This window comes from Panthera onca, chromosome D1, assembly GCF_046562875.1.
Source record: "Panthera onca isolate mPanOnc1 chromosome D1, mPanOnc1 haplotype 2, whole genome shotgun sequence".
Taxonomy (NCBI): domain Eukaryota; kingdom Metazoa; phylum Chordata; class Mammalia; order Carnivora; family Felidae; genus Panthera; species Panthera onca.
In genome coordinates, this window is record NC_138348.1 from 10,287,482 (window position 1) to 10,314,062 (window position 26,581).

At 58.6% G+C, this 26,581-nt stretch overlaps 2 protein-coding genes across 3 annotated transcripts; one reads left to right on the plus strand and one right to left on the minus strand.

The window, feature by feature from the left end:
* The first annotated feature begins 118 nt into the window (after window positions 1-118).
* On the plus strand, window positions 119-13,602 carry SLC15A3 (solute carrier family 15 member 3). The gene is made up of 8 exons (XM_060606837.3): window positions 119-856; window positions 4,023-4,312; window positions 6,169-6,316; window positions 7,985-8,095; window positions 8,793-8,961; window positions 11,284-11,442; window positions 12,681-12,836; window positions 13,297-13,602. The coding sequence occupies exons 1-8, from the start codon at window positions 317-319 to the stop codon at window positions 13,449-13,451; spliced, it is 1,728 nt and encodes a 575-aa protein (XP_060462820.3). The 5' UTR covers window positions 119-316; the 3' UTR covers window positions 13,452-13,602.
* On the minus strand, window positions 13,520-25,650 carry TMEM132A (transmembrane protein 132A). Of its 2 annotated transcripts, none has more exons than XM_060606836.3 (11): window positions 25,388-25,650; window positions 22,796-23,010; window positions 22,353-22,571; window positions 21,243-21,574; window positions 19,770-19,919; window positions 18,301-18,496; window positions 18,072-18,215; window positions 16,773-16,975; window positions 15,761-16,040; window positions 15,208-15,399; window positions 13,520-14,796 (listed from the first exon to the last, which is right to left on the minus strand). In XM_060606836.3, exons 1-11 carry the CDS (start codon window positions 25,485-25,487, stop codon window positions 13,768-13,770), a joined length of 3,060 nt encoding a protein of 1,019 aa, XP_060462819.3. In that variant the 5' UTR covers window positions 25,488-25,650; the 3' UTR covers window positions 13,520-13,767. The 2 variants fall into 2 exon arrangements, with proteins under 2 accessions (XP_060462819.3, XP_060462818.3); XM_060606835.3 differs by having other exon boundaries at window positions 18,301-18,499.
* Between the last annotated feature and the right edge of the window lie 931 nt (window positions 25,651-26,581).

The following is a 26,581-nucleotide window of genomic DNA, read 5'->3' on the forward strand; positions in this document are numbered from 1 at the left end:
CGGGGCGAACGACTGGGAGACCCACAGGAGAGGAGGAGGAGGGGCGGAGAAGTGGGGCGAAAAGGGGTCGGCAGGGGGGCCTGAGGGGTGGAGAGGAGGGGGAAAAAGAGCCGCGGGAGGAAGGAGGGAGAGTCAAGGGTGGGTGGAGGGGACAGGGGGAGAGTTGAGGGTCAGGGACGGGGAGGCAGAGACCGGGTAGCCGCAGAGGCGGCAAGGGGAAAACCAGGCAGAGGGGTCAGGGAGACAGAGGGGGAGAGGGGGTGAGCCACAGCGGGTGAGAAGGGAGGGCCGCCCGTTCGGGGGCCGCAGGTGGAGGATGCCCCCGCCGCGCGCCCGGGAGGAGCGCCGGCCGCTGCTGGCGCGCAGGCCGCGGGGGCCCCGACGGTGGCGGCGGACGGCGGCGGCCGCGGTGCTGCTGGTGGAGGCGCTGGAGCGCGCCGCCTTCTTCGGCGTCTCGGCCAACCTGGTGCTCTACCTCAACAGCGCCCGCTTCCACTGGGACGGGCAGCAGGCGTCCCGCGCGGCGCTCGTCTTCCTGGGCGCGTCCTACCTGCTGGCGCCCGTGGGCGGCTGGCTGGCCGACGCCTACCTGGGCCGCCACCGCGCCATCGCGCTCAGCCTGCTGCTCTACCTGTCCGCCTCCAGCCTGCTGGCCGCCACCGCCTTCCTCGACGGCCGCCGCTCCTTCTGCGGGGAGGTGCCCGAGTCGCCGCTGGGGCCCGCCTGCCCGTCGCCGGACTGCCCGCGCGCCTCGCCCACCCTGTACTGCGCGCCCACGCTCTACTCGGGGCTGCTGCTGCTCGCCCTGGCCGCCAGCTCCATCCGGAGCAACCTCACCTCCTTCGGGGCCGACCAGGTGAGTGGCGGCGGGCGGAGGCCCAGGCGACGCGCGGGGCCCGCGGGGTTCGTGGGGGCTGAGACCGGGAGCCAGGGGAGACCTCGGGCAAACCACTTCCCCACTCTGCGCCCGGTTTCCTTATTCGAAAGAAAAGGGGCGGGGGGAGCCAACTCTAACAGTCACGATGGCCACGATGGCGATAACCGTAGCGGGTAGTTGCTTTTCTCCACGAGCCACCTTCACTGTTGTAACTCCTTTAATTCTCTTAACTATCCCGGAGGTAGGTGGTATTATTGTGTCCATTTTACAGGTGAGGACACTGAGGTTTGGGGATATTGATCAACCTGTCCAAGGTCACACAGAGAGCAGATCAAAGAGTGGGAAGCTGGACTTCAGGCCCCACCATGAGCCCCATATTTTTTTAAAGTTTATTTATTTATTTTGAGGGGCGGGGGGAAGGGCAGAGAGAGAGGGAGAGAGAGAATCCCAAGTGGGCTCTGTGCTGTCAGCGCACCCTCCGTTATGGGGCTCGAACCTACGAAGCTGTGAGATCATGACCTGAACAGAAACCAAGAGTGGGAGGCTTAACAGACTGAGCCACCCAGGCGCCCCCATGAGCCCCATCTTTATGTGTTATAGGGGTGGGGGGGGGGGTTAGGGAAGGAGAAAGCCTCTACCTCACCAGCAGTGCAAAGGTTGGTTCAAGCCAGTTTGTCCAGATCCCAGCTCTGCTACTCACTACCCAGGAGCATTGGGGCAAATATTTTAACTGATGAGTGTTTCTCTGTATGCTTTTGGACAGAGCATGGCACATAGGAGAAATTCAGTAAATATTTACTAAACAAATGAGTAAATGCCTAACCACGTGGCTATGTTTTCATAGCTTTCCTCAGTAGGATGTTAGACAATAATTTTAAGTAATATGTAATATGATTAAACCAGCTATGGTGTTAGTGAGCCAAATCGAGGCAGAACTGCATGCAGAATGTGATTATAGCCCGGAGGGCAGCCTTCCAGCCCTTCCATAGGAAAAAAGACCAGGAATCAGCTAAAATGGGAAACAGGAAAAAAAACTGTAGCAGTGGTCAGGCCACTGGGCTAATTGTACTTTTCCCTCATTGTCTCTGTTTTTCAAATGTTCTTTCATTGTATGTATTCACCACCATAAAGGGTGACATTTTAAAAAGAATCATTGCATCCAGCTGGCATCCACAATTCCAGTGTCCTTGCCAAGGACTTCCTCATCCGGCCTGTTTGGATTCTTTGGTGATGGGGGACTCAGTGCCCCCTGGGCAGCCTGTCCAGTCCTTGGATGCTGTCGACCTGCCTTCAGACTAGGAGATCCCCAACATCGACCAATAGGAATCCCTCTTCTTCCCTTCGTTGTACTCTTTCACTGACATCTGGTATACTGCCAGGGGCCCTTAATCTGTGCCCTTGACCTCACTGACCTCCAGAGAGCCTCAGCCATCCAGTGCCCCCTGTCTCTCCTTCCACCTGGTGGCAGAACTCCAGTGACATCAACAGTGATAACTGCTCTCGAACATTCTCCTGTTTTCTGAGCTTGGCCTTTGGGTGGGGCAAAGCCAGACTGGGAGGCTGCCCCCTGGGGTCCAAACCTGACGTAGGACAGGCTGGAAACACTGAAATGGTTTCAGGCAGGGGTGGACCTCACTGGATTTGAGTTCTTTAAAAATGTCTCTGGCTGCGGTGGAGAGTGGATGGGGGTGACAGGAGTAGGTACATCAGAGCGGTAAGGGGCTGCTGCAGAATTTAGGGGGGCGGTCAGATGAAGGATGTGTGGGTGGGAAAAGTTGGCAGCATCTGGCAGACAGCCATACCCAGGAGCTGCGGTTTGAACACCCTTGCTGATTTCAGAAAGGGCCATCCATCATTCTTGACAAAGTGCTCATTTTGGGAGAGCTCATTTATATCCTGAATGGGCTGCTGGTCTTCCCCTTAGAGTTGCAATTGTCGTATTCATTTACTTCCAATGACTAAATGGAAGTGGCTGCACGTAATAGGACTTATTTAATTTTCTGCTTGAAAGTCGACAGCAAAAATTCTCGTTGAGTGGACAGGCCCCTCCTTCTCCATTGCCGAGAGGACCCCTCAGAACCTCCGAGGGGATGCATCCGTATGGACTCTAATTTTATATTTGGAAAAGGAACAAAATACATACTTTTTCCCCCCACGCAGTTACAGAAAGTAAAGCTTGACAAAAAGAGCTTTTTTTTGGGTTTTGAGATGTGGCGGTTTGTTGAAAGGGCGACGGGTATAATGTGCACAGAATCACCTAGAGAACTGACCTCTAGTCCTCACTGCCTTTTAGAAATGCAGACGCCTGGTCCCTGCCCCAGATCTACAGAGTCAGAACTGGGACCGGGGTCTGGGAGAGGTGGGATCAGTCAGTGCAGCTGACCCGAGCCAGCAGACCGGAAGGGGGCCTGGGGCCTGACTGTTGCAGATTGATCCAAATCCTGGGTAAAGACTTTCAGTCCTTCTGCCCTTGCTGGGGGGCCTGGTTTTGTTTTTTTGTTTTGTTTTGTTTTGTTTTCTCACCAGGCCAGAACCCTCTGTTGGGGCTGTGTCCAAGCCCACCTCTGTTTTCGCTGATATGCCAACCTTGTTTGACTGCCCGTATACCAGAGGGAGCGAGTCGAGGGGAAGGGATGAGCCAGAATAGAAAACTCTGCATCTCCAAGTTGCAGAGGAGATTCTCAATTAGACTTTTAACTGTTTTTTCAGTAAGATGCGTACATCATATTTAATAATGCGGAACAGACCTGATCTTTATTGGCCTTCTTCCGATTACAAAGGTGATGCGTATAAAGGTTGTTCAGTCAAAGACAAAGGGAGAAATCAACCGGAAACGAGCAAAGTGGCATCAGACATCTGTTGTGTGCACTACTTGGTGAACATAAAAAGGCGCCGTGAGCCGTGAGCATGAAAAAACAGCTGTGCCAAATGTCCTGGTCATTAACAAGTGACTCCCAAGGGAAAGGTTTATTCATTCAATGCATAGATATTTATTGAGTGTCTAGTTAGTGATCCGGGGGTAGGAAAGTGCTGGAATGTTCACCCACTGACCCAGGAAGTGCCTCTGTGGGAAAGGGGGCGCAGGCACATCGTGGTGGGGTGCCCCTGGACCTCCTGGGCCCTTACCCTCACGCCTGCCCAGCAGGTGATGGATCTTGGCCGCCATGCCAGTCGCCGCTTCTTCAACTGGCTTTATTGGAGTATCAACGTGGGTGCCGTGATGTCGCTGCTGGTGGTGGCCTTTATCCAACAGAACGTCAACTTCCTGCTGGGCTACGGCATCACCGTGGGCTGCGTGGGCCTGGCCTTCTTCATCTTCCTCTTTGCCACCCCCATCTTCGTCACCAAGCCCCCCACAGGCAGCCAAGTGTCCTCCATGCTTAAACTTGCTCTCCAAAACTGCTGTCCCCGGTTGTGGCACCGACACTCCACCAGGTGAGGAGAGGGCTCGTGGCGAAGGGGGCCGCGGAGCCTGGGGAAGGGCGGGGCTTCTCCCGGGGAGGCGCAGTCCAGTTGGAAGAACATTCCGCTCCACCTCCCACGGTAACCCTTTATGACAACCTGCTCTCCGGGGACCAGAGCTGCCCACTGTGACGGAGGTCAAGGTGCTGGGTGGTGATACTGCAGTGGGTGAACTGTAGAAAGTGAGAGGATGTTAATGGTCCTGACGGTGACGGTGCCTGTGAAGGTAGAGGTGGCGGTGTTTGTTAGCGAATCAATGGCGACCGACCGTGGCAGTGGAGGCGGTGATGACGGAGATAGTATCAGCAAAGGCTGTTGGGATACAACACCACCCTGACATTAGGTATGAGAACGTCTAAGAAGTCAGCCAAACTTGCTCCTACTCCACTAGCCGGCATCCCAGGGAGGGAGGTTCTTGATCTTGCAAATGCACGATGCCTTCCTTTTGCTCTTCTCCTTCCTAAGTTAATTGGCTGCTTACGCCAAGCCGACTTGGAGGCCTTGGAGCCAGTTACAGATCCTGTCGGTGGGATCGAGGCGGGAAAGGTGCGGAACATGTTTTTCCAAGCTGGTGCATTGCTGTGGGGTTTTGTTTTAAAATTAAAAAAAAAAAAAATTAACGTTTATTTTATTTATTTTAGAAAGGAGGGGTGGGGCAGAGAGAGAGGGAGGCACAGAATCCGAAGCAGGCTCCAGGCTCTGAGGTGTCAGCACAGACATGGGGCCTCACGCCTGTGGCTGGAGCTTGCCACAACAAGGTGTCTGGGTTGCCAGAGGAGGGAGCTTTCCAAGAGAGAATGTTCCAAAGGGAAGGAAGCAGGAGCTGTTGGTCCTTCAGGAGGCTTGAAATCCCAGAGCATCACCTCTGCTCATTCCTTTGGTCAGCACAGCTACACGGCTGGCCCAGATTCAAGGGCAGGGGAACTAATCACCCATTAGTGGAAGAGTGTCATCACATACTGGGAGGGGAGAAGGTGATGGTGGCCCTTCTTTGGAAATGACCACACTGGTGTTATCCCTTTTGGCATCTCAAAGGCTCAGATCTTGCGGTTCGTGGGTTCGAGTCCCGTGTCAGGCTCTGTGCTGACAGCTCAGAGCCTGACCCGGCTTCGGGTTCTCTGTCTCCCTCTCTCTTTGCCCCTCTCCACCCCCCCCCCCAAATAAATAAGCATTAAGGAAAAGTTTTAATTTTCAAAGGATGCGGCAAAGGGCAAAGGTCATAGCAGTGGTTGATCTATCCTGTTTCCCCGATCACTTCCCTTGCACCCCTACCTCTCTGCTCCCTCCCTCCTCATCCGGTAGGGAGAGGGCTGTAATGTTGCCTGTGGAGGAGTCTGGACTTGGAGACAGCAAGCAGGGGGTTTTGGGGGGCGTATCAAACCTGGGCCAGCCTCTCTGAGTCAGGCTTGGACAGGGACTTCCCTGCTTCCCACTGAAAACTGATGCTGCGAGCCAAAAATCCCCCAAGACTCCGCTCGCCACAGTCACTGGTCTACTTTCTCCGGGACCACGGGGCCACGGCTCGGGTGGGATGGGTCTTGATCAGCCACCTGCGCGAGAGAGGAGGTAATAGGGAGGACGGTGACTGGGAGTGTAGTGAGCACTGCGGGAGGCTGGCTCTGCTGGGCGATCGTCTCCCTAATGACGATAATGGTGAGGATGCTGAGGCTGGGGAAGGTGGTGCTCCTGGTGGAGGGAGGAGATGGGTCATTTTGGAGGTGATGGCTACGGTCACTGGTGAGAGGGGAGCAAGATTAAATTAGGGGCTGGTGATGGCCGTGGCGGTGGTGATGACGGCTGCTATTTTATTTGCTGCCATGGCCCCACAGAGACTCTCAAGGCACCCAAACGCTGCCTGCGCAGAGGTCTCCCCAGCCCAGCCCCACCCCGCAAGAGGACATGGCCAACTTCCAGGTTCTGGTGAAGATCTTGCCCGTCATGGTGACCCTGGTGCCCTACTGGATGGTGTACTTCCAGGTGAGTGTCCTGACCTTTCGTCCTGGCGACACTGGCTCCCCAGTCCCCCAACTGGGCTCGGCTCTCACGGAGCATGTGAAAAGGGGGTCAGGGGTTCACAGAGTGAACTGGGGCTACGTGTGGCCTGGCGCAAAGCCATCTTGATAATTTTTAAATGTTTATTTTTGAGAGAGAGAGAGAGAGAGAGAGAGAGGGGCAGAGAGAGAGGTGGGGACAGAGGATCCAAAGTGGGCTCTGTGCTGACAGCAGAGAACCTGATGTGGGGCTCGAACTCACAAACCACAAGATCATGACCTGGGCCGAAGTCAGATGCTCAACCAACTGAACCGCCCAGGTGCCCCCCCCCCCCGGGCCCACCATCCTGATAATTAATAGCATGAGGAACTCTGGAGACAGGTCTGAGGCCCCATGACGCGAATGTCACCCCCATCTGTCTGGGCCTCATGTATAAAACAGGTGGCTTCGAGGCTGTAACAGCTCTACGGCATTCAGATTCTCGGCCGTGGCATCTGAGGCCCAGAGAAGGTGTGCCCGTTGCTCAATGCCTCCCGGCCAGCTAGGGGCGAAGGTTGAATACATGGCAGCAGTGATCCCCCACCCCAGTGGTCTCACAACCACCTGCAGAGCTTTAAAAAAACGGATTCCATGTCCTACCCCAGACCCCTGAAAGAGAACCGCTGGGGGAAGTCTCTAGAATAAGAAACTGATGCTGGTACTCAGCCAGGTTAGAGAGCTACTACTCCCCACCATTTCCTGAGGGGAAGGTTAGCAGTGTGTGTGTGTGTGTGTGTGTGTGTGTGTGTGTGCATGTGTGTGCGCACAGGGCGGACAGCAGCCTACCCCAGCCTCTACCCTCCAGACCACAAGGTCATCGCCTTCCATATCCCCTTCGTAAGAAGCTTGTTTTGAGTTACAGAAGATGGGGGCTGTGCAGGGCCAGCCTGCTACTTGGGGGTGGCACAGAGAAGGTGTCCATGATGGGACAGGACATGGGGTGCAGGTGCCCGTGGCTGACTGTCAGTCATACTGGTTGTCAGAATATTGACATCCTACATACCACCAGGTAAATAGCCGCGGTCCTGAGCGACCCAAGTGCCCTCCCCTGCCCCTCCTGTGGGATTGTGTGTTATACAATCCCCTGTGTTATATGGCAACCAAAGGGGTGATACCTGTGGGTATCAGTGGGCGGTGGGCCCCCCCCGGGAGCCTGCTCCTGCACCCGTGTCCAGTGCCATTCTGGTGGGTTTGTGCCTATGCGGCGTCTGTGCTGTGTCAGCCTGTGGGACTCAGCCTGGCCTCGGTGTCAAATGCCAGCTCCCCGCGGGGACAGCCATGTCATTATCTTCCCTACGTCAACAACCACTTATCCACGCCCGCTCTGTGCCAGGCCCTGGAGACACAAATGTGAGTCGGACCAGCTGTGCCCAGGCTCTGGGACAAGGCTGCACACGCAACGCACAGGCCTGGGAGCAGAGCGCAGGAAGGCAGGAAGCTCCCCTACGGGACCTGGCTCCCCGAGGAGGATGGAGGGGAGGGAGATCAGCTCCCCGCTCCCCTCCCCCCAACCCAGGCTGGGGGAGGGGACCGCGGGGAGCTCGGCTGCAGAATGGCCATCTGGGAGCTGGGAGTCTCCCGGCCTGAAGGTGAGGCCTCCACCTCTCTTGGCAGATGCAGTCCACGTATGTCCTGCAAGGTCTTCACCTCCACATCCCGAACATTTTCCCTGAGTACCCGTCTAACAGTTCCGTGGCTCTGAGAGCCGAGGGCAGCAGCTACAAGGTAAGAGACCACGTGGGCGTCCAGCCCCCCACTTCAGGCCCCGCTGGGTGCCTCCTCCTCCGAGAAGAGAAGGAAACGAAGCAGCTTCCACACCCAGGGTGCAGGGGGTCCTCAGGGAACGGGAAAAGCGCCTGGGGGATGGGTAAAGCTGTGCCCCAGCCCAGGCATCCTGCCAAGATGCTCAACTGCTCGGAAGAATTCAGGCCGGCTTTGCTCCCACCCGTCTCCGCCAGGCCCTCAGACGCGCCGGGGACCCTCAGTTCTATCCTGAGTCCCCTCACTCTCGGGGACCCCCGGATGCCCAGATGTCTGCCTTCTACCGGGACTTTCCAAACCAGTTCTTTGGCATCCCAAAGACTCATCAAAGGTCCTAGGAACTGGCAGCTAAATGACATTGGCCGCTATACCTTTGTTCCCTGCCCAGGGAAGACATCACTGATGAACCTTGACATGTTTTCGTGCTGGGCCCAAGAATGTACCAGGCAGCCGCTCCCCATTGGTAGACTTAGAGGAACCCATCTGCCCTCCCTGATCTAACCCCATCAGCGATTTCCACAGCTGAGGAATGTGCATTTCAGAGAGGGGAGAGGGCCGACCCTGGCCCACCCAGGGACAGTCTGGAGGCCAGTTCTCCCAACTCCGGCCCAGAGCCCTTTCTGCTCCGCTAGCCTGCCTTGCTTGGCTCCCTCTCGCCCAGATCCCGGAAGCCTGGCTCCTCCTGGCCAACGTCGTGGTGGTGCTGATCCTGGTGCCCGTGAAGGATCATTTGCTCGACCCTTTACTGCTGCGTTGCAAGCTGTTGCCCTCGGCCCTGCAGAAGATGGCACTGGGGATGTTCTTTGGTTTTGCCTCCGTGGTTGTGGCAGGTGAGTGGAGGGACTCTGGGAGGGAAGCTGGCCTTTGTCTGGGGTCGGGGGAGGCTGGCTCCATTTCGGGCTAATGCTGGAGCCGTGGGCCCGGGGCCAAGAACACCTTCCTGCCACGGATGCCACCTTGGCTTCCCAGAGGGCGTGAGCTGAAGGGGACCCTCCTCCTCCAGTCCAGCCTCCCCTCGTCCTGACGAGTGAAGAAACTCAGGCCAAGAGAGGGAATAAGGTGTTCAGTGGGATGGAAGTTCCCTAAAGCCAGGGTTCTTTCTTTCTTTTTCATTTGGTGCCCATGGGCACCCAGTCAATGGGCTCGATGAATGTTTCAGACACTCAGCCACTTAAAAAAAAAAAGAAAGAATTTATCATTTATTCTCTCCTTTCCTCCAGTTCTAAAGGATTTGCAGCCATTTATAAAATGGTCAAGAAGCCTTTTGTGCTACTGCACAAACCTGAGTCCTTTTCAATTAGAAACTGAATGGTTCTGAAGTTACTTAGCGTCTGTGAGTGCCATCTTCTCAATGGGGATACAATGGGGATTCAGCCCTGGTGCAGGACCGGGCCTCCGCCCTCACGGAATGTAGTCTAGCAGGAGTGTTCTGGGGAAACCCCCAGTACTGTGCCTGGGTCACAGGTAGGAGGCAGGGGGGAATTCAAGCTCGATAAACAGTATCGTGTTAACAAGGATGAAAACCAAACCACGTTTCTTTTCGGTGCCGTGCTTTAATGCACCCTGTCCTGTTTCATCGTCAAAGCAACCCCGGGAATTTTGTTCTCACTCCTTGCACGTGAGCACTGGGTCTCAGAGAGCTTACGTGGTTTACCCAAGGTCACACAGCTAGCCAGCGTGGCAGGGCCAGGATTGGAACCTGAGTCACCCAACACCACATCCAGCGTTCGTTCCACTACAGCACAGCTGCCTCCTAAGCAGAGAAGGGGAAGGAGAGAAAATGAAGCTTTGCAAGCCAGGTTAGAAAACCATTCTGTAACACTTGATCCTGCAAGTGGACACAAGTTGTGTGGTCGCACGGAAACGGGGCCAGCAGCGAAATCAGACACACCGGGGCTCTCAAATCCAGCCCTAGCTACTCATTAGCTGCGTAACTGTGGGCTGGGTGCTTAACCTCCTTTTTTTTAAATTTTATTTTTTATTTAATTAATTTTATTTTATCTCATATGCAAGACTGCATATTATTTTTTTTAATACGAAATTTATTGTCAAATTGGTTTCCATACAACACCCAGGGCTCATCCCAACAGGTGCCCTCCTCAATGCCCATCACCCACCCTCCCCTCCCTCCCACCCCCCATCAACCCTCAGTTTATTCTCAGTATTTAAGCATCTCTTATGCTTTGCCTCCTTCCCTCTCTGTAACATTTTTCCCCCTCGTTCTCCTCACCCCCGGGTCTTCTGTTGAGTTTCTCAGGATCCACATATGAGTGAAAACGTATGGTATCTGTCTTTCTCTGCCTGACTTATTTCACTTAGCATAATACTCTCCAGTTCCATCCGTGTTGCTACAAAAGGCCAGATTTCACTTTCTCATTGCCAAGTAGTATACCATTGTATATATAAACCAAACTTCTTTATCCATTTGTCAGTTGATGGACATTTAGGCTTTTTCCATGAATTGGCTATTGTTGAGAGTGCTGCTATAAACGTTGGGGTACAAGTGCCCCTATGCATCAGCACTCCTGTATCCCTCGGGTAAATTCCTAGCAGTGCTATTGCTGGGTCATAGGGTGGATCTATTTTTAATTTTTTGAGGAACCTCCACACTGTTTTCCAGAGCGGCTGCACCAGTTTGCATTCCCACCAACAGGGCAAGAGGGTTCCCGTTTCTCCACATCCTCACCAGCATCTATAGTCTCCTGATTTGTTCATTTTAGCCACTCCGATCAGGGTGAGGTGATATCTCAGTGTGGTTTTGATTTGTATTTCCCCGATGAGGAGTGATGTTGAGCATCGTTTCATGTGCCTGTTGGCCATCTGGATGTCTTCTTTAGAAAAGTGTCTATTCATGACTTCTGCCCATTTCTTCACTGGATTATGCCTAGCACATAACAGGCTCTCAATTAATGCAAGTTGTCCCTGTGAATGACTACAAAACCTCTTCTGAGCTTCCTAGCAGCCAAGGCAAAAATCAAAGGGTTGAAACTCAGATCTGGGACCTCCACCCTGCCCCTGGGCCAGTATCCTCTTCCTTACCTGCTGCTCAGTCTTCGGCTACCTAGTGAATACCTACTACATGCCAAGCTCTGCCATGGGCTAAGCTGCCCACAGTGGGCCTGACTCCAGTCCCCCCCTTCCCCCCACTCCAGGAGGCCTAGAGATGGAGCGTTTACAGTACATCCATCGGAACGAGACGGTGTCCCAGCAGATCGGGAAGAATGTGTACTACGCAGCACCTCTGTCCATCTGGTGGCAGGTCCCTCAGTACCTGCTCATCGGGATCAGTGAGATTTTTGCCAGTATCCCAGGTATGCTGGACCCCTCCCCCTGCTCTCGCACCAGTGATGGGCTCTGCCTGGTGCCGCCTCGGGCCAAGTCAGCGGCCTCACGGCCACAGCTTCTCGGGTTCGTGTGGGTGGAGGAAGGCCAGGTTCCCTAAGTGGGGCTGCCTTCACCCAGTGGGGACTTCCCAGCACCTGGTTTGTGCCGGGCACCGTGATGGGCACTGCAGATTTGGAGGGGATTAAGACGCTCCCGTAAGGACTTCCCACACGGTCCCTGGTGCCGTGTTCCTCATCCCCCGGGTCTGCGCATTTGCTGTTCCCTCTGCCTCAGGTTCACAGTGAACAACCGTTTCCCCTTCCCTTCTAAGCCTAAATGCCAGTTTCTCCGTATGGCCTTTTCCGAGGCCCCCCAGGCAGAGGGAGTCGTTCTCTCCTCCTGTTGCCAATGTCTGTCCCGGCACATGGGGTGCTGCGTTGTCAGAAAGGCAGCACGTGTTTGTCTCCCCGGCCGGGCTGTGAGCCAGAGCCGTAGGGTGGGTGTGGGCTCTTCACTCAGCCAGGGAGCAGCTTACTCAGCTGCCGGCCAGGGCTAGGCTCGGGGAGGGGACTCAGAATTGGGAGGCATCACCCAGACGGTAAACCCAGTGGAGGACTGTGGAAGGGACCCTAGGGTGTTGGGAAAGCCCGGGGACGAGGTGGGGAGGAGGCAGGTGGGCAGCGGGGGCAGGACTCAGCAGGTGGCAGGAAGGAGGTCACAGGCAGGGGAACAGCATTGGCAAAGAGCTGAGCTTTGTGGGGAGTATCCGGAAGGCTGGGAGGTGCAGGGCCAAACCTGGATGTTGAAGTTTCTTCTGGGGGCCATAGTCTCACACACACACACCCAGTGTAGGAGACTTTTGCAGGGAAAGGATCCCATTAGACGTGTTTTAGACCCATCTGAGTGTGTGAGGAGGAAGATAGGAGGCAGGGGAGTTTAAGAGGCGTTTGCAGAGGCTGGGCAGGAAATAACCATGTCTGCAGTTTGGTCCAGGGCAGAGGGAAGAGGAGGAGGGGAGACAGAGCAATGTGGGGGCGTCCAGGTGGAGGGGAACAGACGAGCAGGGCGGAGGCAAGGGGTCGGTGGTGCATGGGTGTCGTCCTAGCCACGTAGGGGGCGGTCCTGCCAGGGAGGCCAGGGTGGGGGCTTGTTGAGTGTGGGCTGGGGGCCTCGGACCCCGTCTCTGCCTCTCCACCGGCCTGATCCCACCCCCCTCCCTCTGCAGGCCTGGAGTTTGCCTACTCGGAGGCTCCTCGCTCCATGCAGGGTGCCATCATGGGCATCTTCTTCTGCCTGTCAGGAGTGGGCTCACTCTTGGGCTCCAGCCTCGTGGCACTCCTGTCACTGCCAGGGGGCTGGCTGTACTGCCCCAAGGACTTCGGTGAGTGTGGGGCCCTCCCTGGGGGTGGGAGGCTCAGAAGGGTCGTGGCAGCTGCTAAGTGACTTGACCCCGGGCAGAATGAAAATTCGCAGGCTGGACTCGGGAGAACCGGGTTCTAGCCCAGACTTGGCCAGTCGCCCACGATGTGGCTTCCCCACGTTGGGCCTCAGTTTCCCTAACTGTCAAAAAGGAACCCGTGTACTCAGCAGGCCTCCAAGGCTCCTTCCTGCATCTGGAAGTCTGTCATTCTGGCTGAAGGGCCACCTTTACCTTTCCCTGTTGTGTTGGTGTTTTAAGCCCCGTAAAGAATAGCTAGCAACCAGGGAGTTACAGAAGCCACAGGAAACAGGCCAGATGCTAGAGGGCTGTCTGCCCGCCCACTGCCCGCACCTTCTCAGCGGCCAGTCCCAGGGGAGCCCTGCCCGACCCAACCCAAATGCCAACCCCTCCTTTTCCCCAGGGAACATCAACAATTGCCGAATGGACCTCTACTTTTTCCTCCTGGCCAGCATTCAGGCTGCCACGGCCCTCCTGTTTATCTGGATCGCTGGTCGCTACGAGAGGGCAGCTCAGGGCCCAGTCTCTCAAAGCTGTCCCAGCAGGGATAGGGGCTGAGCACGCCGCCCCCCTCCCCCCCGACCCCTCGCTTCTCTCCCCAGGACACAGACAGCAGCAGTCCCAGGTGGGGGTTCCTTGAGTTTATTCTGTACCCGACATTAGGATGAAATGGTTCCCATAAATAAGGGGCATAAGCCCTTCCTCACGAGCATGGTCCATGATGGGGGGGCAGGGCAGAGGGGGCCTGGGTGGGAGTCCATTCGAGTGACCAGGCGGGGGACTTGGATCAGCGAGCACCAGAGGGTGGGCAGGAGGCTGCCGGGGCTGGCGGCCGATGGTGCTGGGCCGGGCAGGCCGGGCAGGCGGGGAGGGGTCAGGAGCTGCCCCGGATCCTCTCCATGTAGCTGCGCAGCTCCTCGGGGTCCTTCAGTCCCATGTCCTCACATACCCAGCGGATGTCCTCCTCGCCGGCCACCAGGATGGACTGCACGGCAGGGACCCCCACGGGCTCCTCAGGCGGCTGGGCTGGGGGGGCTGGCGCAAACGTCACAAACTCCACGCGCTTCCGCCGCCCCCCGGCTTCCTTCCGGGCCAGGGTGCTCGAGGAGCCGGCGGTGCCCCCGGAGGGGGCCTGGGCCAGGATCAGGGCCTCCCCTCCTCCCCCACTCTCGCAGGGGCAGCCCCCCTCCCCCTTGGGCAGGCCGGGGGACTGCCGGTCCAGCTGGCGGCTCAGTTCCTCCTGGTCAGTGCCCAGCCAGACCCAGTTGTGGGGCTGGGGGGAGGCGGGGTCGGCGGCGCCGTCGGGGGGCTCCTTGCGCTGGTAGCGCAGCACGAAGACCACACCGTTGACCAGGAAGATGAGGATGGCCAGACAGAAGATGCCCAGCAGAGCGTACATGCCCAGCTCTAGGTCGGTGACCCGCTGAGGGGCGGGGACCATCTCCTCCGCTTCCTCCTCCTCCTCCTCCTCCCCTCTGGCCTCCTCCTCTGCCAGCTCAAACTTGCCCCTCACGCCCCCCCTGTCCCCAACACCGCCCGCCTCCCATCGTTTACGGCCCGTGCTGGCCTCCGTGGCTGGAGAGCTCCGGGCAGGGCTGGATGGGAGGGCGGGGGCCAGGGTGGGAGCAGGGGGCAGCCCCAGCCAGGCGGTGCCGGAGGCCAGCGGCACACGGTGGCGGCCCCGGCGGCAGGGCTCCGGCGGGTGCAGAGCCACGTGCAGGGGCAGCCCCTCGGCACCCGCCCCACTCACCACCACCCCGAGCAGGGCGCCCCGCTCCTCGGCTGGCAGGATGGCACCGGGCTCCTCAGCTGAGACAGACAGTCCCAGGTCATGGTGGTCGTAGAGCTCAGCGGGGGCCAGGGTGCGGTCAGAGAAGGACAGCCAAAGGGAGAGGGCCACCTCCTGTGGGGCACACGGACACAGGCAGAGACATGCGAGGGCACGCACGCATGCACACAGAGACCACTCCCACAGAGACAGGCCACACGGAGGAGAGATCAGAGAGAAAACAGACACAGGCAAATGGACAAAACACAGGGAGAGAGGGGACGTGCGTCAATCACCTGTCTGCCACTCAGCCCTGGGGTCTGAGTCATCGGGAGGGTCCTCAGAGCCATCTAATCAACCTCCCACTGCCACACTCCAGCCAGCCACTGCTTGGTCACCTCCAGCTGCAGAGAGCTCACTACCTTATAGGGCAGTCAGACCTCATTCTGAAAATGCTAAGGTGAGGGGTCCAGGTACCTCCCACCCCCCTGTCATTAGCCCCCATCTGGAGATGTTGACCTCATCCCCCTGACCCCCAGCTGTCACCTGCTTTGGGGCGGGAAAGGCTGACTGTGCCCAGCACGTGGCTGTGACCTCCCCGGGGTGGGCAGTGCCTCGGCTCAGGGCCAGTGAGATGCCCATCACCGGCTGCACCCGCAGCTCCAGCACCGAGACCTTGTCATCCGTCACGGCCAATGCCTGCTCCCCCAGGATGGAGTCAGACAGTGGGGAACGCACCTGAGGGTGAGAGGGAGCTACAAGTTGTGGGGGGTGGTAGGTACACAGACAGGTCTGAGTCAACGGAGGGTCCTCCCTGGGCCCTCCGCCCTGGGCCCAGCATCTGCACGGGCTGCTTTTCCCCACCCTTTGCACTCCATATGCCCTATACATACCTGGACCCCAATCCCATGCCCAGGGACAGTTTCCTCCTCTCTCAAGACCTGGCCCCCACATACCCACCCCTAGCCCTTCATTCTTGGAGGATATCCCCCATTACAGGGCCACCCTATTTTCCCCCAGCCCCCAATCCCACTGGGCTCATACCTGCCCATGAACACTCCCGGGGGGCACCTCCACCCTTGCCAGGGGGTCTGCTCACCTCGATGGAGGTGACACCGGGCTCCCGGCCCACCAGGACGCGTCCGCCCTCCAGTGAGGCTACACGCGGGTCCTGCACGCGCGCGTGCGGCGCCACAAGGTGGGACACGTCCAGCAGCCAATCGGGGCCGAGCAGGTAGGTGAGGCGGCGGCCGCCGTCCAGCGGATGGGCCGCAAAGGGGACAAGGAAGCGCACGCCTGCGCGCTGGTACTGCAGGCGGCAGCCTCGGGCGCGCCGCTCCGCCTCCTCTGCAACCGCGGGAGCTTCGGGCTCCGGCACCCTGTGGGGAGGGGAGGGCCCGGGGGCGGGGCGTCAGCTCGGGCTCCGCCCCCAGCCTCTGAGGGCCCCGCCCACTGGAGAGCAAGAGAGGGACAGAGCGAGACACACACACACACACACACACACACACACACACACACACACTGGTGGCACCATTCTTCGAGCACAGCCACACTTCTCCCCGCTGGCGAGGCGCCACAACCCCGTTCCTAACTGGTGCCTGTGCCTGTCCATCAAGCCACTCTTGCCCTCTTGCTCCTAACTGGAACTCTTGGCTCCTGGGGAGGCGAGGAGGAGCCTCACCTTTGGCTCTGGCGGGACTCTCAGTATTCACTGAGCTAGGGGCCATCTCAGGCTTTGAGGACACAACAGTGAACGGGCTAGACAAAAACCTTTGCCTTCAAGTCTTAATCGCGGGGAGGAGCGTGAAGGGGGTGGACAGACCACAAACAGATGAACGAGGTTCTACAGTCATTAGAAAGTGATAAATCCTTCAGAGAAGTGAGGCGTGGAAGAGGGAGAGGGAGGCAAGGAGGGTGGAGGTCTGCAACTACAAATGAAGTGGTGAGAGGCTGGGTGGTGAAAGGCGGGTGGGTAGGAGGAACCGGAAGCAACCGGGTAGTTTTTTAGACACCCCCCCCCCCCCCCCCCCCGCCCCGGTGCGTGGGACCAAGGCCACATTCCCTACAACCTCTCTCGGTCCCAGAGCGACTTCGCCAAGGCCTCCACTCACCCTTCGGCTGGGCCGGGGACCCTCCAGCCTCGGACCTGCTCCAGGGTGGTGTCGGTCAGCTCGATGCGCAGGGGCAGCAGCGGGGCCCATACCGTCAGCCGCAGCGAGGCCCGCAGCCGGCGCCACCAGAAGTCCACCCGCACCCCGCGAGCGCCTTGGCTCTCTTTGCCAGCCACAAACACAGCGTCGCAGGTCTCGGACACCTACGGGAGGGCAGGAGCTGGGCTAAGTCGTGGGAGACAGGTGTGGACCACAGAGGGCTGCCCTGACCCCTCGCCGTGAGAAGGGGCAGGGCTGAAATTCGTGGTGCATGTCACTGGCATGTTTTAAGATTACGAAGATTTCGCCATGCAGTCAAGATCCGCTCTGGAGGAACCAGCCATCCCCCAAGTTCACCCCGGGGGTTCAGCTGGGGAAACTGGCTATCCGCGTATAACAAAGTCTTTCTCCTGGCCGAGGAGCATTGGAGCCCACAGATTTGGCTCCTCATTAGTGCTGGCCTCTGGCTTTCCTGCTGGAGCCACCTGGCAACCCACCACAGGAAGGAAGGCAGAGAGCCAGGCCAGACCTACCCACCCCAGAGCCCTCAGGAAGGAACCGCACACAGGGCCAAAGCGGCGTCATAAATGGCAAGACGCCTTTTCCAGGCAGGCAGCAAGGAGTTAGGAAACACGGGCTCTGGGCTTCTCCTCTTTGAACTTCAAAGTGTGGAAAGTCACCCTCCCCTTTTTGTCTTTTTACCTCATGGATCGTTACCAGGCTCTAATAATTATCACTGATGCTTTTAATTCTTGCAACGGAATAACATATTCCCGTTTTAAAGCTTAGAAAACCGAGGCTCAGAGAGGTTAAGAGACTTGTCCACGATCACACAGCTAACCGATCACACAGCTAACTGATAACAAAAATGGCTTTCAAACTAAAATCTGTCGATCTCAAGGTATATACTCTTTAAGTGGGCTTTATGTAGAACGCGGCTAAAATTCACACACCTGGGATCGAGAGTCGCGTGTTCTACTGACTGAGCCAGCCAGGCGCCCCCAAAGTGCTCTGAGCTCTCCCAGCTCAGTTCATCTGTCAGTGCAGTAATGAACGAGAAGGTGCCTAAGCTGGGGCTGCTGGGGTTACACAGCTCCCACCTGACTGTGCACAGAGGCAGTGGGAACAAAGGAAGTTGAATCTGGGGTTCCCCCGCTGAGGTTTCTGGTGTCACTAAGAAACTTCTCTCGGGGACCTGAGTGGGGAAGGCGTAGGTCCATCACTGGGCACACTCACACGGGGTCGGCGTGTGCCACTCACCTGCAGGACCTGTGTGTTGGCCGACTCGCAGCCGATGTGCTCGGTCACCTCCACCAGGGCACCCCCACCGTCCACAGTGACGAGGCGCACAGGCACACGCTGCGGCTCTCCGGTCAACGGAGCCGTGTTCACCAGCTCCTCAGCCTGGGGGTGCGGGAGGAGCTTAGCCCCAGCCTCTTTGCCTCACTTGGCCGCGGGCCTGGCCAAGCACGGGTGGGGGACTCCTTACCTTGGCCAGTGGGACAAGGGCTCTTATGTCCCGCTCCGACACCAGGATCTCCCACACCATTTTGTCCTTCTCTGCTTCGGGGGCCTGGCCTGGGTACTCCAGCTGCCATGTGACAGGGCGAGTGACCCCCACACCCCCACTAGTGCCATTCTCCACCAGAAAGTCCACCGACAGGAACTCGGATAGTTCAAGGGGGCTGCTGGCCAGAAGAGGGGGAGAGAGAGAGAGAGACAGACAGACAGACAGACTGAGTGCTTGCTAGTGGCCACACGCTATTGTAAGCACTTGCTATATTCATGAGGTGGGTCCTAAGACAATCCCCGATTTACAGATGAGAAAACTTAAGTACAGAAGTTCTAGAACTTGCCCAAAGTCACAGAGTGAAAGGCGGCAGGGCTGGGATTAAACTCAAGCATCCTGGCTCCAGGGCCCAAGCTCTTACATGCTCTTGGCTTCTGGAAGGTCCGTGTAATCACTTCACCACCCCCCTGGAAAGCTTGCTTGCTCTCCTGCCTTCCTGGGCCCTCTCCACTCAGACTTCTGCTTTCCATGGCCATTCAGGTGGCAACAGCACCTGTGTCAATTTCTACCAAGCAGGAAGAGTCACTTCGAAGCCCCAGGACCGGCACTCGACCCCCTGAATAATAACCCTCACAGCTTCCTTCGACCAAACGCTTGCTGGGGAGCCTGGGTGGCTCAGTCGGTTGGGCGCCTGACTTCGGCTCAGGTCATGATCTCACGGTTCGTGAGCTTGAGCCCTGCGTGGGGCTCTCTGCTGTCCGCGCAGTGCCCACTTCAGATCCTCTCTTCCCCTCTTTCTCTGCCCCTCCCAGCTTGTGCTCTCTCAAAAATAAAGAACACATTAAAAAAACAGACAAAAAAACCACTTGCTGGATGCTTGCCATAGAGGATCTTATTTCATGTTCACAAACCCCGAGGGATGCATTATTAGCCCCATTTTGCAGGTGAGGAACCTGAGGCTTGGGGGGGGGGGGGGTGGTAAAGGCGGAAGTGAACTGGCTTGCCCGTGATTATTCACCCAAAAGTGTCAGAACCAGGACTCAAACAGGCGTTACCATGCTGACGGCCTCGGCCCAGGCTCAGAGAGTAAATCAGAGATCATGTTAACCACAGCTGAGCTTTTTTGGAACTATCAATGGCCCAGAAAAAGGGCCCCACTTGGTGGTTGCGGGAGGCAGGGTAGGGGCTGTGAGGGCTGGAACTGAGTGGCCGGGATAGGCTGGCATCACGTGACTAAGACTCACGGACACTCACTGCAGGTAGCTGCAGCTAGACACGGATACGTAGGAGCTCGACGAATGACTGTCTGCTTTGTGCTGCTTCCTTGAAGGAGTCTGTTCTGTGCTTGCTCCCGTGGGGCTACGGAGGCGGCGTGGCAGCCCCCTTCCCTTGGGCCCCAGAAACCCGCTCACTCCTTCCCCTGCTCCTCCGGGGAGGGAGTTGCCCACCTGGAGTCTGGCCCCGTGGGCCCGGCACGGTGGCTGGTGATGAGAGTCGTGTGGTGCTTGGAGGCCTTGAAGCGGTCCAGCTTGGCAGTCCACAGGCTGGGCTGGGCGGGGCGGGCAGCCGTCACGTGCAGCCCCTTCTTCACCTTGATCCTGGGGAGAGGACGCAGGCCCAGTGTGTCGAGGCGGGTGCCAGACTATGGACCGAACGAGGAGCAACTCAAGGGGCTCCAGGCACCGGCCTCCTGTCTGGCCTCCCTGACTCCCGTCGGAACCTCCTGCTCACCATCCTCCCATCCACAAGGACCCCATCTCGATGCGCGTCATGCCACACAGCTCTCCCCAGCACCCAAAGACCCCAGCACCCAAAGACCCGCTGCCCCCAGCGTCAAGTCTAATCCCGGCATCGAGGCCCTCCAGGATCTGCTCTGGTTTTGTCTTGGCCTGTAACATCTCTGTCACCCTGCCCCAGCTACACCGAAAGTTCTTCCCCCACCCACAGCCCATTTATGCCCGAGTCTTTGCTCAGGCGGTGCGTTCAGCCTTCTACCTCTGCTCGTTCTTCAAGCCTCCAGCAACTCGAATAGTTTCCTTTAGGAAGCTCTTCCGGGGGCAGGATGGATTTCTCCCTTGCTCCGCCCCTAATGCAGGCCCCCACCGCGCCTTGTGCCTCCACCAGAGCATATCCCCCAGCGCATGCCGTACAGCTCCCTTCCCTACCCGTTGGTCCCCTTAGTGCCAGGTGGGGACCGGGCCTTGCTACTCTCTGTAGCTCCAGAGTGGAGACACAGGGCTTGCATATTTTAAGTGTCTACGAAAGATCTAACGAGTGTGCAGGTGAGCACAGGACAGTGTGACAGACGGGGATGGGACAGGCACTTGGGAGACGCACAGGGACAGGACACACACAAACCCAAATATGAGAGAGAGGCACGTCATACTCTGCAAATCCTCATCAGTGGAATGGGGGTGGGGGGGGCTACTTTGGGGAACTTCCTGTAGAAGGGGACACAAAAAGGAGAGCCTTTCTGTGGGGGAGGAGCAGGCTCTGTCCAAAGGTGAGGGGCAGGCAGGAGAACATGCAGATGAACGTGACTGGGGCAAACATCCCATTAGAGCATTAACCACCCCCAGGCACCGCACTTTCCAGTTTCCAAGTCGTCTCCTGTTTTCCCTCCCTAAAGCCCTCACAGCTGCCCTGTGAAGAAGGCATCGTCAGCCCCACTGGACAAGGAGTCTCAAGGAGGTGACAGGGGAAGGGGAGCTTCCTATTCTGACTCCAAGTTCAGGGCTGTGCCCGCTGCTGGGTCCTGCCTGCTGCCAGGACAATCACGGCTCTTGGCCTGGAGGGGTTTTGGTGGGCTCGTGTTTGCAGAGATCAAGGGTTCCAGTAAGGACCCCAGAAGGAGAAGGCACCTGCCCTGTCTTCCTGCAGAGGCCCCTGCCTCCAGCCCACCCCAGGAGCCCCGTTCTCACCGCAGGGTCAGGACACTGGCTGTGAAGTTGTGCCGGAGCAGGAGGGTGGCACTGAAGAGCTGGCCGGGCCGCACGGGCACGTCGGGCACCCGCAGAGTCACCGCCTCATCCAGGGGCACCTCCTGGTACCGCGGGGGGTCCGCGGGGCGCAGCTCCACGCTGCCCACCGGAAGAGCCTGCTCCCTGGCGTCCTCCTCCCCGCCGGGGCCACAGCCCCCAGAGCCCTCAGCTGCGGGCTCCAGCGTGTAGGCCAGCTCGGCCCGCGTGCTGGAGCCCTGGGAGAACCAGTGGGAGGGAAACTCCAGCTCCACCACGCAGGCGCCTAGGGATGGCTGCAAACACACAACAGCCAACGGTTGGCATGGCGGGGGCTGGGGGGGGGGGGGGGGCGGGGCGAGTCCCAGCATCCACGATAGGAGATGCAGAGCTAGAGGGGTCCTCCTGCTGCAGGACCAGCAGCGGCCACAGTGACACAGCCAACCAGTCACGTGACTGGGGCCAGGTCTCGGAACTCATTCAAGAGCCACGCTTCTGCCTGTGGGAACAGCCTCATTCCAAAGTGAGCCAATCCCAGTGCCTCCCCCCTAATTACGCCCTGGGACCACCCTGACTACACCCCAGCCTTCTAAGAATCCCAAAGCCCTCAAAATACCTCTTTCCAGTGGATCCCTGTGCTAGACCCCCCCAAAACAGTGGAAGTTGCCATTATAAAAGTGATATTAACAACAGCGTGAACGCTTGCTGGGTGATCACGCTGTGCCAGGCGCTGGCGCTGGGCTAAAAGCTATTCTTGCGTTCATTTCATTCATTCTTTATTCTAGCTCCGCACGAGGTAGGCATCGTTATTACTCCATTTTATAGACGGGGAAGCTGAGTCCCAAGAAAATTAAGTTACTTGCCCAAAGGCATCACCAACGGACTGACTTCCTTAAGGGTCCCTAAACCACCCTCTCAAAGGGTCCCCATGAAAGCTAGCGGAGCAGGAAGGGAGTCAGGTGGTCTGTGACTCCCACACCAGCCGGGGGTGGTAAGCCCTCTCTTCCCTACCCCAGGGCCGTCCTCTGGTCGGCACAGCAGGCCGGGCAGCTTAGGCAGGGCCCGCCCACTCACCTGGAAGTGGCAGGCTCGGTGAGCAGTGCCTGCAGGGTGAATGGCGTGGAGCCGGGCACAGGGCAGGCTGCCAGGCCCCGGCGGCCAATCCTGCCCTTTGAGGTGGAAGAGGACGCGGGCGTGGGGCTCTGCTGGGGTCACAGCCGCTTCCACTGACACAGCCCGCACATCCCACGGCACTGGCCGTTGGTGGGGCTCAGTGACCCGTGGAGGGACCACCTGGAGGGAGAGAATAAGGGTGTTCACAAAGCAGGGGGTTGAGGGAAGCAAGATCTGGAAAGATGGGATGCCAGGCCTCCAGCCCCAGCTTGGCAGGAGAGGGCATTTGCAGGCCTCCGGATGATGGGGAGCACAGCTGGGGCTGGGGGGACTCCGGAGCCACATACAGCAGCCCTCAGCTCTGAATCCTTTTAGCCGGGGAGTCCCTGGTGCCGTCTCCTTACCTGCTGCGTCGCAAAGGGCGGGTAGGAGGCCCGGAGAAGTGGCTGGGCCCTGGGCCACGGCTGCAGGAGCAGGAAGGTCTCAGATCTGGAGCCCAGAGAGGAGTTGGCAGGTGGATAGCGGTCCACCTGCTGCACCCGGAAGTGCTCAGGGGCATCAAGGAGCTCTAGGGCCGCAGGCAGGTAGACAGGATCCAAGGGGTCCTGTTCACAGTCCACTGAGGAAGAAGGGATAGGGATGGTGACAGCTCCAGAGCTGGCAGGGCTGAACTGAGCTCCGTTCTGGGGCACAGTTGTCCCATTTCACAGATGAGGAAACTGGGGGCTCAAAGAACCTCACACAGGTAGCACGTGACAGGGCCAGGATTTGAAGGTATATCCCAGACAGGATGCCAGCTTCCAAACCATTCCTCCTTCTACCTTCCATAGACTCAGACCTTCCTCCCTTGAGCAGAACCTTCTCAGCATTTCACCCTCATTCCTGCCCCCTTACCTACTTGCCTCTGATATCGAGGCATCTGTAGGGTACAGTTCTCCCTAGACAGAGCCTGCGCAGTAAAAGGTGGCGACAAGGTGGACTTTGTAGAAGCAGAGATGCTGTCTGTCCCTGAGCCCTTGGCCAGACTTGTCTGGGCATCCACCCAGCCTTCCCCTCCATCATCACCATGGCAACCCTGCACGGGTTGCCTCTGTACCCAGTACTGGGTACTGGAGTGCAAAAGTAGGATTGGGGCGGGGGCAGGGGGCCCATGAGCCTGGGGAGAGAGTCAAAATATTCAGTGACTAGAGGGGCAAAGGACCCCGGAGACCATATTGGGTTTGTACCGACTATTAGTCAGCCCCAATAAGAATAAATATTTTTGTACACTAACTACATGCAGACTACTATTTAAAACGTTTTACGTATATTAACTCTTCAGTTTGTGTACTAACTCTGAGACCCAAGCCCTGTCACTATTATTTCCACGTTACGGGTGTGGGAGATGAGGCTGAGGTCGAGGGACTTGCCTTGGGGTCACCCGGCTGGAGACAGGTGTTGCCGGGAGTCAGAGCTCAGGCATTACACCCAGAGGGATACTTCACCTCCGCTCCCTGTGCTGCTTGCAAGGGTGACCACTGCCGGCTGTGCTCCCTGGACTGTGGGTCTCTCCCTCCTCCCTTAGAGTCCGGGGTGAATGTTGCCTCCTCCTTCAAGGAAGCCCTTCTTGATTGCGGGACCTCTCACCAGTACCCTCAGTCTTTCCCCGGCTAGTCGCCTCATCTGAATTAGTTGTCTTCCTGTCTATTCACAGGGGGACTTGTTCTACTCATTCCAGAATCCCCCAAGCTGGGCAGCTCTCCCTGGAGATGATGCTCTGGGAGCCTGGAGGACTGCGTGTACATCTTAATTCTGACTCCGTGAAGCTTGGGTCCATCATTTAACATCTCAGAGCCTGAGTTTCCTCACCTGTAGAATGAGCATTTAGTGACACCGTGAAGAGGGGAGGGCTTTGTAAAGTGCGGAGTGCTGTCTGGGGGGAGAGGGGTTATTGCTACTGAATAATGGATGTGACAAGGCCTTCCTCATCTCTTAGAAGGGGTTATTAGGGCTCCTGCTGGGTCCCCTGGGGAGGGGAGCAGGTGGCTGAAAGCAGCCCCGGAGCCAGCTTCCTCCGTGCCCCATCCTGGGCTTGAAAGATGGTTTCAACCTCTCTCCAGACCCTCCCCACCAAGGAGCGTGTGTCTGAGAGGCTCCAGCCGTCCTGCCCCCAAGTGTAACAGGTAAGTGACTAGGGCTTCCCGGGGGGCAGCCCCTGACCTCCAGTCCTCCTCCTATTTCACTGCCAGGATAATTATAAGATGCTATGTGGCCTGACTCCCACGGACTTCCAGCACCCAGAGCTCAGCTCTCACGGGGAGGGTGAGGGGGGTAGTGAATGCCTCACTATCCCTCCCCCACCTCCACTCTTCTGTGGTGTCATCCACCTAGCAGCCACAGCCCTGCCAAGGGCAGTCTGACCCCCCACCCCGGGCACAGGAGAGTCGCTGCTCCTTCCTTCAGTGATAGGGATCGCCGCAGGATTCAGGAAGGCACGGATGGGGCAATCCCTGGAGACTCCAAGGTCAGCTTGCTCTTTGGGGCAAGGGGAGGGCGGCTGCGCACCTCGCAGGTCCCAGGCATAGGGGCTGCTCCCCGTTCCCGTGGGGGCTGGGTTGGTGGGGGGAGGAGGGTAGGAGCCACTGGGGTGCAGCCGTGGGCACCGCAGATTAGGGAGCCGGCGCGCCTGGGTCAGGGGCAGCCGGGTTAAAAGCCCGGGCGGCAGGGGAGCTCGCGGAAGGTGCGGGGACCCGGCGGGGGTGGGAGGGCTGGCGGTGAGCGCCCGGGGCCCGGCCGATCCCGGGTCAGGAAGAGTTGCCGGGTTCCGCGAGTGCGGGAAGCCACAGAGGAGCGCGGCTGGGGGGGCAAGATCCTGGGGGTGAGACCTCCAGCCCTCAGGGCACAATGTGGGGCGACCCGGCTCGGGGCTCAGTCCGGGAACCCGCAGCTCCGGGCTCTCCGCATCCCTCCAGCCCGGCCCCGGCCGCCCCTCGCCCCGCCCCTCCCCTCCCGCTGACCTCTCACGACGTCCAGGGCCAGGGCCACCAGGAGGCAGAGCCAGGGGCCGCCGGGCCCCCGGGGAGCAGCTGCCGCGCGCCCCGCCATCCCGGCGCACATCCGTCCCGTGGAGGGCGGGCACTAGGCGGGCGGCTCAGGTGGCCCCCGCCCGCCCGGCATCTCCCGCGCCCGCTCCGCACCGCCCCAACCCGGCCGGCTGGGTCCTCGCCGCCGCCCGCCCGGCCGCCCGCCCGCGGCCGCAGCTCCCAGACAATGGAGCGGGAGCTGGATGGAGCAGCAGGGTGGGAGGGAGCGAGCGCGGCACATGGGCTGCCCCTCCGCCCCGCCGGGTCCTAGTGCCCTACGGATCCCCAAGCCCCGAGCGCCCCCGTGCACCAGGTCGGGGAGAAGGCCGCTTCCCTGGGGGACGGAGCCACAGGGGCTGACCCGCCGCTACCGAGAGGGACTCGAGGCGTTCCGGTCGCTCCCTCTCGGAAGCTCCTGCCCGTGGGGGAAACGGCCACTTCCTCCGCCTCACGCCCGCCCCACAAGCAACTCACCTGTAGAGGCATCCACACCTGAATCAGGAATTCAGGGATGTGCGGAACTGAGCTGCAAGGGTGGAAAGGGGGAGAGAGGGGCCAACAAGGCCCAGGTGACCATCACCTGGGCCTTCGCTGCTAGAGCCCTGGACCACTCCTGTGGAAGAAGTTCTCAGGGGCGGACAGCTGGAGTTTCCTGCCTAGCCCCAGCTCTGGGAGGGGTCTGTGGGCCTCAGGAAGGGCGAGGGCCCCTCTGCTCCTGAAGGAAGTCCTTCCTCCCAGGTCCTGGCCTCCTGGCCCAGCCTTGCCTGCCAGGCAGTTAGGAGAGGTCCAGACCAGAGCACCTGGCTGCACATTAGCATCTCCCGGACAGCTTAAGAAACCGGGGGGGGGGGGGGGGGGGGGGGCAGAAACGACATGCCTGTAACCCTCTACAAAACAACTGATCTAACATAGGCCAGGTTGAGAACCATAGTGCAGGAAAATCCCATCTGATGAGGGGAGGAGGGAGGACAGGCAAATCTCCTGGCTGCCAGCCCACCAGCCTTTCCTATTCTTACACTCAATGGGGGAAGGGGTATCTTCATGGCCCTCCCCCACATCCACGCTATTCCACCCGAGCGGTTGGTCAGTTCCCGGAAGTTTTGTAAAGGGCGCATGCCTTCCTCAGGA

Coding starts and splice junctions, on each gene's coding strand:
- SLC15A3 (XM_060606837.3), top strand. CDS start 317: ATGCCCCCGCCGCGCGCCCGGGAGGAGCGCCGGCCGCTGCTGGCGCGC. Junction 857..4,022: donor CCTCCTTCGGGGCCGACCAG/GTGAGTGGCGGC, acceptor CCTGCCCAGCAG/GTGATGGATCTTGGCCGCCA. Junction 4,313..6,168: donor TGGCACCGACACTCCACCAG/GTGAGGAGAGGG, acceptor ATGGCCCCACAG/AGACTCTCAAGGCACCCAAA.
- TMEM132A (XM_060606835.3), bottom strand. CDS start 25,487: ATGTGCGCCGGGATGGCGGGGCGCGCGGCAGCTGCTCCCCGGGGGCCC. Junction 21,575..22,352: donor ACCGAGCCTGCCACTTCCAG/GTGAGTGGGCGG, acceptor GTGTGTTTGCAG/CCATCCCTAGGCGCCTGCGT. Junction 18,500..19,769: donor CCCACGGGGCCAGACTCCAG/GTGGGCAACTCC, acceptor TCTTCTGGCCAG/CAGCCCCCTTGAACTATCCG.